General features: G+C 48.7%; 1 protein-coding gene across 1 annotated transcript in view; it reads left to right on the forward strand.

Annotated features, from left to right (window-relative positions):
- SLC6A11 (solute carrier family 6 member 11) overlaps positions 1 to 15,381 on the forward strand; it is a 122,942-nt gene that overhangs the window by 15,388 nt on the left and 92,173 nt on the right. Inside the window, exon 5 of the mRNA XM_032149720.2 lies at positions 12,896 to 13,028. Coding sequence (XP_032005611.1) covers positions 12,896 to 13,028 — 133 coding nt within the window. The remainder of the gene's footprint in view (positions 1 to 12,895; positions 13,029 to 15,381) is intronic.

Below are 15,381 nucleotides of genomic sequence, written 5' to 3' on the forward strand. Positions count from 1 at the left end.
ATACAACTGCTAAAAAAGAATGAGGCAGAAAATCTGTTGACACAGAAAAGCTAACAGTAAGTGAAAAAGGTGAGGTGTAGAATGTTGTATATGATATCGTATGTAATATATGTGTTGTATATGCCTTTATAACCATAAACCATGTCTGGAAATATACACAAGAAACTATTAACAGATTACCCAGGAGTGGGACTCGGGGGTAAGTGAGGTTATAGAGAGAGAGGCTTACTTTTTGCTTTGTACTTTTTTGTATTATTTAAATTAGAAACAATTAAAACTAGGAACATAATTATTTCATAATTTAAAAAATAGGAGCCACAGGGTTAGTGAATAAGCTGTTATGTATCATAATGAACCCTCCTGTTTGTGTAACAAATCCCATTTACAGTAGTCTTTAGGCAGACATTGTGAAGAAACTAGTAGTTCTTTCTTTCTCCTATATGCGCCTATAGGCCCGTAGAGATATCTAGCCCTGAAAAGTGAAATGAAGCTTGCTTTCTGAATGGTTCATAATTTACTGTTTCCTTCCAGTGAATGGAGGATTTTAACACAAAGGAGAGTTTGCGGGCAGACGTTGAGAAGAAGCTAGTAGAAGCTTCCACCTTGTTAATCTTTATGTATTTAGTCATCAAGTCATTTGTCTTGATATTAGTTCATTTAATTTTTTAAATGAACTAATGCCTGTAATGCAGGCAGAAGAAAAAAATTCAATTTTACCATTAACTAAACATAATTTTGGAAACGCTGAGGGATTTCCCAGAACCCAAAGCCAGCCTCTTGGCTCCTAGTGGCCCCAAGCAGCCCTGATGCCCCCCAAACCCACCCACCAGCTGCCCCACAGAGGATCTCTTCTCTCAAGGAGAGGGCTGTTGATACTCCTCCCCACCAGGGAGGCGCTGGGGATCCTTGATTAGGGTTCGGGGGAATAGGAGGAGGTCCCATTGAGGAACATACCAGACTTGTGCTGAGTGGGGGCTTGGGCCACATGCAGCACTCTCATGAGATTTGCCAATTCACCAAAGCAAACCCAGATCAACACTTTGTTGCTCTAATAGGGTGTTGTGACCTTATTATTCTAATTGTTGAATATTTAACTGATGTTAATAATGGTGATTATTGTTGTAAGCAATGAAAACACAATAGACATATAAATGGGATATGTTTGTATGTCAGATTAAATATAACCTATAAATATGTCTCCCCTAGCCCTGCTCTCTAAGAGAGAACTCTGTTCTCCTCCTGCCAGTATTTCCCTGTACTCTTAGTACCACTCCTCTTACTCTCCTTTTTGTCCTGTCTGTCAAAGCATACAAGTTCCCAGGTTCAGAAATTTAATTCTCCTCTTCCATCGGTTCCCTTTCATAGAAGCAGGTTTTCCAGTGAACACTTGATTTCTTTAGTGCAAAAGTGATCCGTGTCCTTTTTTTGTAGAAAATGTAGGAAGTAGGTTTAAGTAAAAGAAGAAAATACAGCACACAATAGGATTTGGATTTCCAAGCTGCTGAAGTAGGGGAGGGGCATGCCAAAGTCTGCAGTTCCACTCCCTTGTCCTAAGCCAGACCCACCCTGGTGGCCATCCCTGAAGCAGACCAGGACCCCCATCTGCCAGGCACCAAGAAGCACTTCTCCACTGCCAATTATTATTATTATTATTATTTTTTGAGACAGAGTTTCGCTCTTGTCGCCCAGGCTGGAGTGCAAAGGTATGACCTCAGCTCACTGCAACCTCCACCTCCTGGGTTCAACCAATTCTCCCACCTCAACCTCCCACGTAGCTAGGATTACAGGTGCTCGCCACCACACCCAGCTAATTTTTGTATTTTTAGTAGAGACGGGGTTTCACCATGTTGGCCAGGCTGGTCTCAAACTCCTGACCTCAGGTAATCCACCCGCCTTGGCCTCCCAAAGTGCTGGGATTACAGGCGTGAGCCACCATGCCTGGCCCACTGCTAATTAAGTGTAAGGGGTGGAGGCCCGAGGGAGAACCCAAGGTCTATTTGCCCTAAGCCATCAATGCCAGGGATGGCCCCTTGCCCAGAACACCTTCCCAGAAGGACCAGTTAATGCTTCTGGTGATGACGCCATCCGAATACTATACTGAAAGCCCTTCAGCCAAGGATCAAGGTTCTGCTTGTATGCACTGTTGTTGAAATGCTATTTAAAAGTGCCGTGCCATGGTTTAGTGCGGCGACCTAGAGACCTGGGCTTTGGGGTCAGACAGTAAGAATTTGAATCCTGCTGCTTCCACTTGTTAGTCTTGGGCTTGTTGCTTAAATCTCTCTGCAATTCACTGTCTTTGTCTGCAAAATGGGAATAATTGTTGTTATAGCACTACTAGTAGTAATTGGGCTTAATAAATACTGAATAGCTGTGGTGTCCTGTTATTATGAGTTCTTGATCATTACAGTAAACATATTTGTGTATAAAATTAGCCAGACAGGTATTTGTATTTTTCACATTGGTTGTCTTACAGTATAGAACAGGAAGCAGCAACTTACTGAACTGCAAGAGTTTTGTCTGAGGTGCTTTCTACATCCAGATGGGTGAAGTAGAGAAAAGGAAGTCACATTTGGTTACTAAGCACCTACTGTATACCCTGGCCCTGCACAGGGCCCTCTAAGCACATGACCTCATTTAACCCATCCACCCAGGGGATAAATGATGTGGTATCAGTATATGAGTTCTCATCTCACACGGGGGATTCTGAGGGCGCGAGAGATTAAGGGACCTGACCAAAGTGTCTCTCATGGTGGGCCAGAGCCCAAGCTGGTCTGAAACCCAGCCATCTGCATCTCTCTGCCATTCCAGGCTTCTTCCTGTGTGTGAAATATGGTCAGCTGCCTGCTTTATCCCAGGTGCAGAGTCGGACGGCTGTGTGCCGCCTCTCTGCAGCCCCGTGGACTCAGGCTCTGGAAGTAAGTTCTTTTTTTTTTTTCAGCAGATGGGGAATATATTTGATAGGAAAAGGGATGAAGGGATGAAGGAAGAAACTCATGAGAAATGGCTTCACAGAAGCCTTCAGCATCCAGCAACAACAGTGTAAGCCCCGTGGGTTGGGTCCTTCCTGGGTTTCAGAAGATTTCTTTAGGAAGTGGCTTTAGAGTCAGGACCTGCCAGGAGCAGAATAACTCGACCAGGTTGTTTTTTAATAAAACAATGAGGAAGTATATAAAACTCTCCAGGGTCGCACATGCACACCCAAACACACGCATCCCTTGCTTGTTCTTTGTGCTGTTCTCGCTAAGGGGCAGACAGAAGACATGCAGGATCGGGGAGAAGCGCCAGAGCTGGGGCAACCTGACCTTTTCACTTAGGAATTGGGACCGTGAGCAGGTAATGCCGAAGCTCAAGTTTCCCCCTCTGTAGAATGGGTGTAAATAGACAGCACTTAAGGGTGCAGTTGGCATGAAGTTAGCTGTGGACAGCATGACATTGCTGGTCAGTGGTAGCTCCTCACAATCCATTCCCCTTCCACAGACCTCTCATCCTCACTTTCATTTCAGAGCTGAGGTGGATGAAGTGGCATTCCAAAAACAGGTGACCACCTGCGGTCTCCCAGTGGGATGCACCCAAGCTCCACCAGACCCCCACTCCCCACTCTGACATCCTTGTGCAGGGCTGCTCCTGATGCTCTCATGCCTATCCTGGCCACCATCTGTCCACGACACACAGTGGCTTCTTGCAATTCTTAACGCAGACCACCTCGGAGGGGCCGGGGCACAGGTGGGCCAGCTTTGCCTGAGCTTCCGGCTGCTCCTTAATGCAGATTTGCTTCCCCTCAGGCACATGTGGGGAAACTGTAGGGCAGCCATGACCCGGGCAGCAATTTTAAGCTGCTTGAGTCCTGGGAGGAGGAGTAAGGGACAGGAATCTGAGGGCCTGGACCCCAGCCGTGGGGTGGGGGAGGCCCTTCCCGCCACATGGGATCCACTTTCTGCGAGTGAGAATGGCTGCGTTATGAACCCATGGTGGATTCTTCACAGCTGCGGCAGTTCCTCCGTCTCTCACCTTCCGCTTATGCACTTTGCCTCCTGACCTGCAGGACCTCTGTTCACTTCTCCCTGTGAGGCCTAAGTTTTGAGGCATTTCCCTGGGTTCCTGCTCCTCTGGAAAGTCCCCACTTTTAGATTCACTCTCCCCACACTCCCCCCTGCTGCCCTCAGTCTCCCCCTCCAGCCACAGAGGGGCAGCGCAGGCATTAAACTTGGGATCAAGAGACAGGTTCAAGACCAGGCTCTGCTACCTACCGGTTTTGTGATCTTGGACAAGGTAGCTATTTCTGTGGAGCCTGAGTTTCCTCTGAACAATGAGTGTACAAGATAGCATACACAAAAGCGCCTGACACGTCTTCCGAAGTGTGTGTTCTGCAGGATGTTAGGAAGTATTGCTTTGGAAAAGCAGAAACAGGGTTGGGAGCGGGGAGCCCTTCCTTTTTAACTTTTTGGAAAGCTTATTGTAGTTTACATGCCATAAAATGCACTCCTCTTAAGTGTACAGTTTTGAGTACATTTACTAAGTGTGAAGCCATCACCACAATACAAGTTTAGGACGTTTCTATGCTCCGAATAAGAGCTCTCTGCCCATCCACCATTAATCTCCATTCCCACCTCCAAGCAACACTCAACTATTTTTTTTTATCTCTGTGAATTTGCCTTGTTTAGACGTTGCATATAAATGGAACCATACAACTTATGGTCTTTCGTGATTGGCTTCTTTCATGTAGCATAACACTTTCAAGGTTTATCTATGTTGTAGCATGAATCAGTACTTCATTGCTTTTTGTAGCTGTATAAAATATTGTTGCATGGGTAGACCACATTTTGTGTATCCATTCATCAGTTGATGGACATTTGGGTTGTTCCTACCTTGGGCTATTACGAATAATGCTGCCATGAACATTTGTGCACATATTTTTGTTTGAACATATGTTTATTCTCTTGGGCTTATATTCAGGAGTGGAATTCCTGGGTTTTGTGTTTAACTTTTTAAGAAAGTGCTAAACTTCTTTCCAAAGTGGCTGAACTATTTTGCATTCCCACCAGTAATATATGAGGGTTCCATTTCTCCACATCTTCATCAACATTTGATATTGTCTGACTTTTTGATTATAGCTATCCTAGTAGGTGTGAAGTGGTATTTCTTGTGGTTTTAATTTCCATTTCAATGAGGAACACTTCTCAATAAATTTGAGAAACATTGAGTTAGATAAAGCCGTACAAATGTGTTTGTTTCAGGACTTGTCAGAGCCTTTCATGTTCTACTAAGCATTGAACATCTCTAAGGAAGTCTAGTGTGCAGTATTTTCTCAAAAGAGAGCCCAGTGTGACCTGGGAACTCAGGACATTGGAGGATTAGTGTTCTTTGGGAAGCATTAGCCTAGGACAGGGGTCAGCAAACTACTGGCCAAATCCCAGCTGCTGCCTGTTTTTTTGTAAATAAAGTTTTATTGGAAGAAAGCCACACCCATTCATTTATAAATGACCTATGGTTGCTTTCACCCTGCAGGAATAGAGAATAGTTGGGACAGAGACTGTATGCCTTGTGAGACTGAAGGAATTTACCCCCTTGCCCTTTACAGAAAAAGCTTGCTGAGCTCTGGCCTGGGAGTCCCTGGTACACAGTGAGGTGCTCACTTGCTTAGCCTGGGTGGCAGGAGGGGCTGGCCCTGGGGTTGGGGTGGGGACCAAGGAAGCACTTGTGAGGCTTAGTGTTATTTGAGCTGGTGCTTGAAGGATGGTTAGAATGTAGATAACTGGGGAGAATTGGGAAGGATATTCCCAGCCGAGGGAATCACAGGAGTGAATTCTGCAATGTGAGGAAGTGCAGGATGTTTGGGAACTGATGGAGACTAGTGTGTGGCCAAAGAGTAGGATTTTGCAGGGACAGAGGGAATTGGAGAGGTAGCTCCAGACCCCTTAGGCCTATGTCGGTCCCTGATTGCACTCCCTGGCTCCCCAGGGTACTGGCTCCACTGACACTCATAATCACACAATTCCCCATCTTTCCCAAGACAGGGCAGTGGTTCTGAGCTCTGCCTCTGACATTGAACAGATATGGCTTCAAGATCTGTCCCCATTTTCTGGGCATGTCACCTGCCTGAGCCACAGTTTCCTTATCTGTAGAGTGGGAATAATAGCTGTCCTCACCTGAGAAGATGCAGAGAAGGTCAGATCAGATTTTACATGTGGCATGGTGAGCAGGTGAGAAATGCAAGCTGTAACTGTCCTTGTTGATACCTTTATACCCCTAGACCGTAAGTTTCCTGAGGGTGGAACAGTCTGCTTATTCATCACTGTAGCGTGGACTGAATGAGTGTGTGATGTAGAGGCCTGAAATTCCTGCAGAGGAGGCCTGGCTGAGTCCCTGGCTTGGTTTAGGGGCCCCTGCCGTGGACTCTGTCGGAGTCCCCCATAAATGTGGAGAGTGCAGGGGACTGTACTGCTTTCTTCCTGGAGAAGTGAGAGCAGACTCCCCAGGGCAGCAGCCAGCTCCCCTGGCGGGGGCCAGGAAAGCACATTTGTTTTGGTGATGGGCCTTTTTTGGTTTGTGTGCTTGTTGCTTTGGGAGACCAGCAGGGCTATTTATAGCTCAGCCCCTCAGCGCCAGCTTTTAGGGCGGTCTCCAGGGCCCTGGCAGCACTTTCCTCAGTGGCAGGTTAAAGAAAGGTGATCTGTTTGCCGGCTCCGTGCACAACATGAAGATGAGGCCACCCCAGGCTGGGCTGGGAGCTGTTCCCACATGGCCCTCCTGGGTGCCAGGCTGGAGGGAGTTCTGCTCCAGCTCTGCCGTCTGGGCAAACCAGCCCTTGTGCTGGGAGCCGGAAGCTTCAGGTGGGAGACTGTTTCCTTCTCTCCAGACTCAGCAGCTGTAAGTGAGCTGCCCAGAGGGAACATATGTGAGATTCCAGCCACTATCCTTCAACCATCAGGCACAGGAGAAGGCCTGAGTGAGAGACACCCTCCCAACCTTGGGCTCCCTTTCTGGTGTAGCAGTGGGGAGTGTTGGCATCAGAACTTGGTTTCAACTCTCAATTTGGGGGCAGGTCATGGTTGGCTCACACTTGTAATCTCAGCACTTTGGGAAGCCAGGATAGGAGGATCACTTGAGGTCAGGAGCTCAAGACCAGCCTGGCCAATATGGTAAAACCCTGTCTTTATTAAAAATACAAAAATTAGCCAGGCTTGGTGGCAGGCACCTGTAGTCCTAGCTACTCAGGAGGCTGAGGCAGGAGAATCACTTGAACCAGGGAGGTGGAGGTTGCAGCGAGCCGAGATTGCACCACTGCATTCCAGCCTGGGTTATAGAGTGAGACTCTATCTCAAAAAATATCTATATATCTATATATCTATATATCTATATATCTATATATCTATATATATCTATATATATCTATATATATCTATATATATCTATCTCAATTTGGGCAAGTTGCTTCACCTCCCTGAGCTTCCTCATCCATGAAATGGTTATAATCATGCCCTGGCAGTGGTGTTGCCATGAGGACTGAATGAAGCGAGATGGGGGAGGGTGTCAGGTGGTGCCAAGCACAGTTCTCACCACTGCCATCTCCTCCCAGTTCCGCTCCTTCCTCCAAGTCTCTTAATAAGGAAGGATGTAGTTTGCTTTTGAGCTACCCTCTTGGTTTCCCCCACTCCTTCCCTCCTGTCGAGTAGAAAGGGCGTCTCCATGCCTGGATGGCCTAACACCTCCACCTGTGGACTCTGTCTCTGCCACCATCGTAAGGGCCTTCACTTCTTTTCTTCCTCTCTTATCCCCCATTCCCTCCTGTTTTTGAAATTTCTCCCTCCTTCCATCTCTTTCTGGTGAACTAGCCCAGTTACACCAACCTGAAAACAAAACAAATGTGGATCAAACAACCCTTGTACCCTGTGGCCCCTTTAGCTGCCACCACCTCTCCGTGACTCATCGGAGCCAAACTTCCTGAAGGAGCCACGTGGCTCAGGGTCTCACCTCTGATCTGCCCCTGACCCAGTCTACTCCAAGACCAAACAGTGGCTCCTGACCTCCCCACTCCTGGTCCCAAGTCCTGCAGACATTGCTCTGTCTCACCAGGCTGGCCTGCAGCATTTGCAGGTCGGCTACTTGCCTGCTGGAGGTGCCCCTCCCTCTGCCTTGAGGATACCCCTCCTTGGGTTGCTCCCCTGACTTTCTGCCCACTCCTTCCCTGCTTCTCCAAGGGCTACTCCCTTCCTTTTGCTGCTTTGAGATGTTGGGGTTGTGGGAGCTTGGTTGCAGGCCCCATCTTTCCCCCTTCTTCAGGTCTCCCAGGATACCCGGAAGGCTGAGGGCTCAAGTGTGAATCCCCTGTCTGCATGTCTTTTCTGGGTGGCATTCAGAGACCCAGTAGCCTCTGGGCATTGCGGCAACCTGAGTGTCTTGCCAACACCTCCAAATCATCATATCTAAAAGAATGATTGGCCATGATCTCTTCCTCTATTCCAAGCACCACTTCACTCCTGCTCAGCTAAAGACCCACCCTACCCATCCAAGGATCCATGCCATGAGCCTGGTGTCAGCCTAGCCCTGACTCTTCCTGCTGCTGGCTGCCCCAGGCAGTCACCTTGTGCCTCTGCTGCTCTCCAGTCACCCATTCCTCTCCAGGACTATTCCTTTCCCTATTGCTTGCTCAAATGGAGGCAGACTCTGCCCCACCCTGACCGTTCATTCTTCCCATTCATTCTTCCCATGGCAGCCAGAGTGCTCTAAAACACATATCTGATGGGGGCTCACCACTGTTGACCACTTCCCTAGGCTTCTATCACCCACAGGAAGCAGCCACGCCCCCTCAGCAAGGCTCACAGTCTAGCCCCTGCTCCCCATGTGGCTGCCTCCTCACCCTGCTTCTCACCCAGCCCTTGCTGCACTCACCTAGCCCACCGTGCCCTTCTTTGGCCTCGTGGTGTTCTCCCCAGCCTCCTAGCTTTTGTCCTTGGGGGCCTTTCTCCTGCATATGCCCCCCCCTTCTTTGCTAGCTTTCCTCCTACCCTTCAGGACCCCCAACCCCACACTCTGATACTGATCCCCACAGGGGTCTCCTGCTATGCCTGGGAGCTTCCCCCACCTTTCTCTGTGCCCACCCTCTCCACATGCTGCTGTTTCGTTATCTGCCTTCTCCACTAGACCGCGGGCTCTTTAAAGACCCCAAGGCTTAGCTCTGTGTCTGGCAAACTGATGATGCTTTTGTAAGTATTGTTTAAATAAATTACTAAATGTATGAGTGCCATGTTCCGTACAATCCTCTCTCCTAGTACACAAAGGCATGTAAGACAGCTTTGGGGTATGCATTTACCGTAGCTTTAATTTGTTAAGAAGGGAAAGTGGCAGGTGATGTTAGGGTTATGGAGGAATCAAGGCTGAAAGTGTGGACTCTGGAGCCAGGATCCCTGGGCTCAAATCCAAGCTCTGTTTCTTGCTGAGGATGTGAGTTTGGGCAAGTTACTTCGCCTCTCTGCACCTCAGGTTCACTGTCGTTGAAATGGTGATGATAATTGTGCTCATCTCAAGGACTGTGGGGAGGGTTAGATGCATTCATGCTTGAAAAGCCATTGAAGGTAGGTATCATTATTCCCATTTTACAGATGAGGAAGCTGAGACTCAGAGAGGTGATGCCGCTTCCCCGAGGTGGAGCAGCTGGTAAGGAGCAGGGCTGGGATTTGAGCAGCTTCTCGGTGGAAAGCTCCAGAAATACTCTACTATGGCCTGAAAAGGGTGGTTCATGAAGAATCTGCTTTAGGGCCTGGCACATAGTAGGTACACACTAAATATTACTTACGTAAATGGATCCTTCTGCAGAGCCCCATCTAGGCTTCAGCATTTCCCGCTCCCTGAACAGTGTCGGGGGAGGTCTGTCTCTGGGTCCTTTTTGGCCACGGTGTTGGCAGCAAACTCTTCCTTATTCAGACCTTTCTTCTGTCCCAGCGTTTCATGGGGGAGGCTCATTAAGAAAGCTTTTTCCCAGGAAGAGCTGTGCCTTCTCCAAGTCTCCGGAGTTGAGTGCCCCAGCCCCCATCTTCTCAAAGGCTGCCCTTGTGGGTTTCAAAACAACCCCACTGCCCTGCAAGCTGAGAATCTGGCCCCTGAGCCCCCTTTCCTTTGGAAACCAAGGTCTGTTCCTCGTTAAAGTCAGCGTTGGTAAAACCTAAGGAAAATAGTTTGAAGATGTTTTCAAATAGTGTCTGGTGGAACAAAAGAGCAATTCATCCTCCGTAGCTTTTAGTAATCTGCTTCCCATTCTGGGAATTAGATTGTTCAATTAAGCGAGAGGGTGCGGGAGCAGGCTGCATGACTCAAAAGTTTGCAGCATCCACATTGTAGAAGAGAGGGGATCTGAGCCAGTTTGTGCCTGGTGGGCCTGTCCCGCTTTCTCCGTCTGTCCCCATGTGGGTTCCAGTTTTCAGGTCCCAGGTTCAGAAAACAACTACTTCAACAAGAAGGCACATGTCTGTGCATGTGTGTGTGTGTGTGTGTGTGTGTGTGTGTGTGTGTGTATGTGCATGTGTGCATATGCGTGCATACACCCCAGCTCAGTAGGGACCTCGTGTGTTCCTCCAGTGACAAGCTCAGCATCTGGAGTGGGCTGGTGCAGAGTACACCTGGGCTGTTTCCGTCAGCAGCAGCCCCGATTCCTTCCAGCTCTGGGTTGTCCCTTATAGTTCACCAGCTGATGGGCATTGGGGATGCTTTGGGTGGCCATGTGTAAGGCAGGGAAAGCCCACAGGGCTCTTAATCTGGGCAAAGGAGAGCCAGTAGGTACCCTGAAATTCCTGCAGCATTTTGGGAGCCGGTGTGTTTCTCTGGGGAGAAAGTCCATCCCTTTGGTAACTTCTCAAGGGATCCATGACTTCCTCCCTCAAACTCTTCTCCTCCCTCCCTCCCTCCAAAAAACAAGTTTAAAAATGATTCGGGTGGCATTTGTAGATCACTCCTTCATTACCAAGAAACTCTACTTCTGTGGTGCTCAAGCCTTACTGTGTATGAGAACTCCTTGGGGAAATCACAAAATGCAGCTCCCTGGGAGCCACTTTGCAAAGGTTGGGACCCAGTGGGTCAGGTGGGGGTACAGAAAGGTTTGTATTTCTGGCAGGTGCCCAAGGATCATGCTCTGGGACATGCTATTCTGTTACACTCATAGATTCTCTTAAAGGCCTCATTTAATAAGGCCTGTAGTTTTAAAATGAATTAAAGCCAAAGACTGCTAAGACATAAGAAGCAAATAAAATAACAGTTGTTATTATAATTAAATGGCTGCCTCCTTTCTTTCATAAATAACTTGGACCTTTTTTTGGTCCACCTTATCCTAGTAGAGAACAAGGGCCATATGATGCTTACCTTTTTTATCCTAGGGTCTAACAGTGCCTGGCGCCTAGTAGGTGCTCAGTAAATGTGTATTGTATTTAAGTGGATGTTCTCACTTCTCCTGGCTATGGGCATGAGAGCTGATTTCCTTTTGAGTAAATCTGTGGCTGCACACAGTCTGATTTTGTTTGGGGGCCTGCCTGATTTCTCTGGCGGGACTGGGGCTGGAGGGAGCCTGTAGACCAGTGCTAATTGGTGTCATTGAGTAATTAATGCAGAATCAGGCCCCAAGCGGATTCCCAGGGAGACAGACACTGAGGGTGGCTTTCATGCTTGGTGGGATGGGAGCTCCTTTCTCAAAGGACGTTCCCAGAGTGCCTAAGCGACTGGCATGGTCTGATGGGGGTTGGTTTGGCAGCCGGAATGGGGTTCGTGGAGCAAGCTCAGAGAGGGGGTTTGTGTTGGTGCCATAGTTCTGCACAATATGGAGCGTGGCGAGTTTGACTTTAAAGGAACACAAACCCCAGGCGTGGGCTCTGAGAGCCAGGCCTGCGTCAACTCTGAAGAATTGATGGGTTCTGAGGGAAGTGAGCCTGGTGGCATTAGCTTAGCTCACCCGGAGTCCTCCCTGTCCTGTGGCCTGGGCCCTCTGGGAAGCCTCTACACTTTGGCATGATAGTCAAGGCTCCCCGTGGTACCACCTCTGCTTACCTTTCCTGCTTTTTCCTTCTGATCCCTGCACCCCAGAGTGCTGTTCCCAAAGCACACCATCCTCTACTTCTGGCCATGCCATTCCTTCCACCTAAAACCATCTCCACTTCCTTCTTCTGACCAAATTCCACTTATCTTTCACAATTTGGTTCACATATCACTTCTTCCAGGAAGCTCTCCCTGACCCCCTGTAGCAATCAGGATAGGTTGGGTTATGCTGCAGTAACAAATGTCCCCAAAGAGCTCAGCAGCTTCAAGAAACAAAGTTTATTTCCTGCACAGACTATGTCTCTGACACAGTGGCAGGTGGTCACTCAGGAACTCAGGCTTTTCAAGGCTCTGTCTTGACACATGCTTCCATAATGACAGCAGAGTTAGGGAGAAGAGACGATGGAGAACCATGCCACCAGTCTCTGGAAGCTTCTATCTGAAATGACACGTTTTATTGTTGGCCAAACAATGGTCAAAGCAAGTCCTATAGCCCCCCTCAAGTTTGGCAGGGCAGGATCTATGGGCTTCCTTCAGGGAGGAACATGGGATGTTTATTGCTGGTAATATGATCTCCTGGGAACCCCAAGATAGGCTGGGTGCATCCTCCTTTGGAGCCCTTTCCACACTGTTCTTGTACTACATCTGCAGACTTGCCTATCTTTTCCCCCAGAGTGTGAATTCATGATCCAAGGTCCAGAGGGCTGGGTCTTGTTCCTCTTGGAGGCCCCAAGTCCTCCCCAGAGGAGACATTGGGCCCATGGTGGACGTGGGTGAATCAGCACGTGGGCCCATCCCTGCTCCTCTGCAGTACTAGCTTTGCTGAAGATGGGCCAGCCCCAGCCCCAGCCCCAGTGACTCTCCACCCTCCCTTCTACAGGCACCGGGTCCTGGCCATCTCCGATGGGATTGAGCACATCGGGAACCTTCGCTGGGAGCTGGCCTTGTGTCTCTTGGCAGCCTGGACCATCTGTTACTTCTGTATCTGGAAGGGGACCAAGTCTACAGGAAAGGTAAGAGGTCGATCTTCAAGCAGCTAACCGTGGCAGGGGAAGGCACGAGCTCACAGATGACCCAGAGAGTAACAGGGAGTTCATGTTGCAGAGGCCAGCACTTAAGTTGGGAGCGGGGAGGAACACTGGACCAGAGTGAGCTCTACCCACCCTCACCACTTATTGGCCGCCCACCTTAGGACAGTTCAATTTTATCTTCTGAGCCTCAGTGTACGCGACTATGAGATAATAAAGCCTTGCCCTGTCTGTCTTATTGAGTCAAGAGTTATACAAGGTAAGGGGGTTAAAGTGCTTTGAAAACTGGGAAATGCTGAACTACTACAAGGGTTCTTTGATAATGAAGACAGGGTTCTAGGTGTGTGTGAGGGCAGGTGATGCTGGCTGCCTCCACTGACAGACCCCAAGATCTCAGGGGTGTATTTCTCCCTCACCTGGAGTCTGGAGGGAAGAGCAGCTGCTTCATCTTGCAGCCTTGCTGTGCCACCTGTACCATGCAGCCTCCAGGGTTGCTGCCTCACCAGGGAAGAGAAACTGGAGGAGGCTAGCTTTTAACTGCCATGGCCTGGGAGTTACACGTGGCTCTTCCACTCACAGGCCGTTGGCCAGAACCTGAGACACGGTGTCACCTACTGCACAGCGGCTGGGAAGTAGAGGGGACCATGGGGACATCTGGGGAGTGAGCATGCTGTGCACTGCAAGGATCAGTACAGAGGTTAGAAACATGAGGCTTGTGGCCAAGTCCAACTCACTTCTGTGTTTACTTTAAAAAGGCGGGTAGGGGAAGAATTCGTTGACAACATTTAGAAATCAGGAGATTTCGTGTAGAAAAAAGAAATCTGATTCTGGCATCCCTTGGAAAGTAAGATTTGGCAACCCTGGAGTTGCCTGCCTACACAGTGGCATGTGTTTGAACTGAGCAGCTGCCATCTCCTTCCAGGGGGTTCTGGTTGGCCACAGTCCCCACCATTCCATATCGCCCCCAATCCTGTGGCTGAGTGTGAATGCCAATGGTTTCCTCATTTTGCTATTCATCTTTTTCTTACGAAAAAGAGGGAAATGAAGCGTCTCTTATGCCTGGGTTGCGCTGACCACATCCCTCCTTGCCGGCCTCCTTCCCATAGGCAGTTGCTCATAAACTCTAAGTTCTTGGCTGGGGCAGCTGCTAGAGATAAAACCTCCAAGGAAACAGGAACTTAACAACTCTGGGCCCTTTTCCAAAAGATGTTCCCCTCAGCTCCCACAATGGTGGGTAGGATGAAGAAGAAACTGCTAGAAAGTTTGAGGTGGGTGGATCTGCAGGAAGGAAGCCAAGGTGCTCCATGCTACGGGCTATCTGGAAGCTGAGGGTGCACTTAAAACAGCCACACAGATGCAGAGGGACCGCAGAAAGTAGAGCAGAGACTCTCATGTCCCTGCAGCCAAGGTGATTTTGCTTATATTTGCTTTTTGTAGTTTGTATCATGAAGACTATAGGATTTTTCTTTTTCCAACTATAAAATTGTGTCATTATTGATCTACTTCTTCAGACTCCACACACAGTCTCCCATCCTCCTCCTTGCTGCCTCTTCCAGGAAAAAAGCTGGAGGTAATAAGAGCAAGGATTCAAACCCCAGGTCTGTCACTCTCTAGTCATGACCTTGGGCATGTTGCTCAACTTTTCTGAGCCTCACTTTCCTCTTCTGTAAGACAGGATTGGTAAGTGAGCTTACCACCACCTGGGGTGGTTGTGAGGCTGAAATGCAAGGAGAGTTGAGTATGGTCCGTGCTCAACAGAGTGAGTAACTAATAGTGAATGTTGAATAAGTGGCAATTTTTAAAAATCTCGTTATAAGGATAATTCAAGTCATTGTTTCTGAGTATTTACTATATACTTAGCGTTATTCAACGGGTTTCTAAAGATGAGTAAAACACAGCCCCTTCCCTATCCAGACAATATATGAAAGTGCTTCGTGAACCATGAAGAGAAGGGAGGAGGTATCATGGTTGGTATTATTACTACTTTTGCTGTGGTTACCACCTCATGGGAGTTGACACAGAGGCCTGTGGGGCTTGGCAGGGTGGTGGCTGTGCGTGGGTGCAGGAAAGGTTGCCTGCACAAGGTTTGTGTATGGACATGCTTGGGCTGTTCCAGGACCTCATATGGCCTTGAGCTGCAGGCCCCAGGCTGTGGGCTACAGCAGTGCAGTTTCGCTTTAGCCATAAGGAGAAGACTCAGTCCCGTAGTGAGGCCCTTCGCTGCTGACTGGGCGGTTAAGTCTGAGCGTTGGAGAATTCTAATGCAGGAACTGAGTTCGAGGAAGGGCAGACAGCTATGATCTTGGAGATTTCACAAGAGGCTTATGGGGAAGGCAAG

The sequence above is a fragment of the Hylobates moloch genome, unplaced genomic scaffold (genome assembly GCF_009828535.3).
Source record: "Hylobates moloch isolate HMO894 unplaced genomic scaffold, HMol_V3 SCAFFOLD_4, whole genome shotgun sequence".
Taxonomy (NCBI): domain Eukaryota; kingdom Metazoa; phylum Chordata; class Mammalia; order Primates; family Hylobatidae; genus Hylobates; species Hylobates moloch.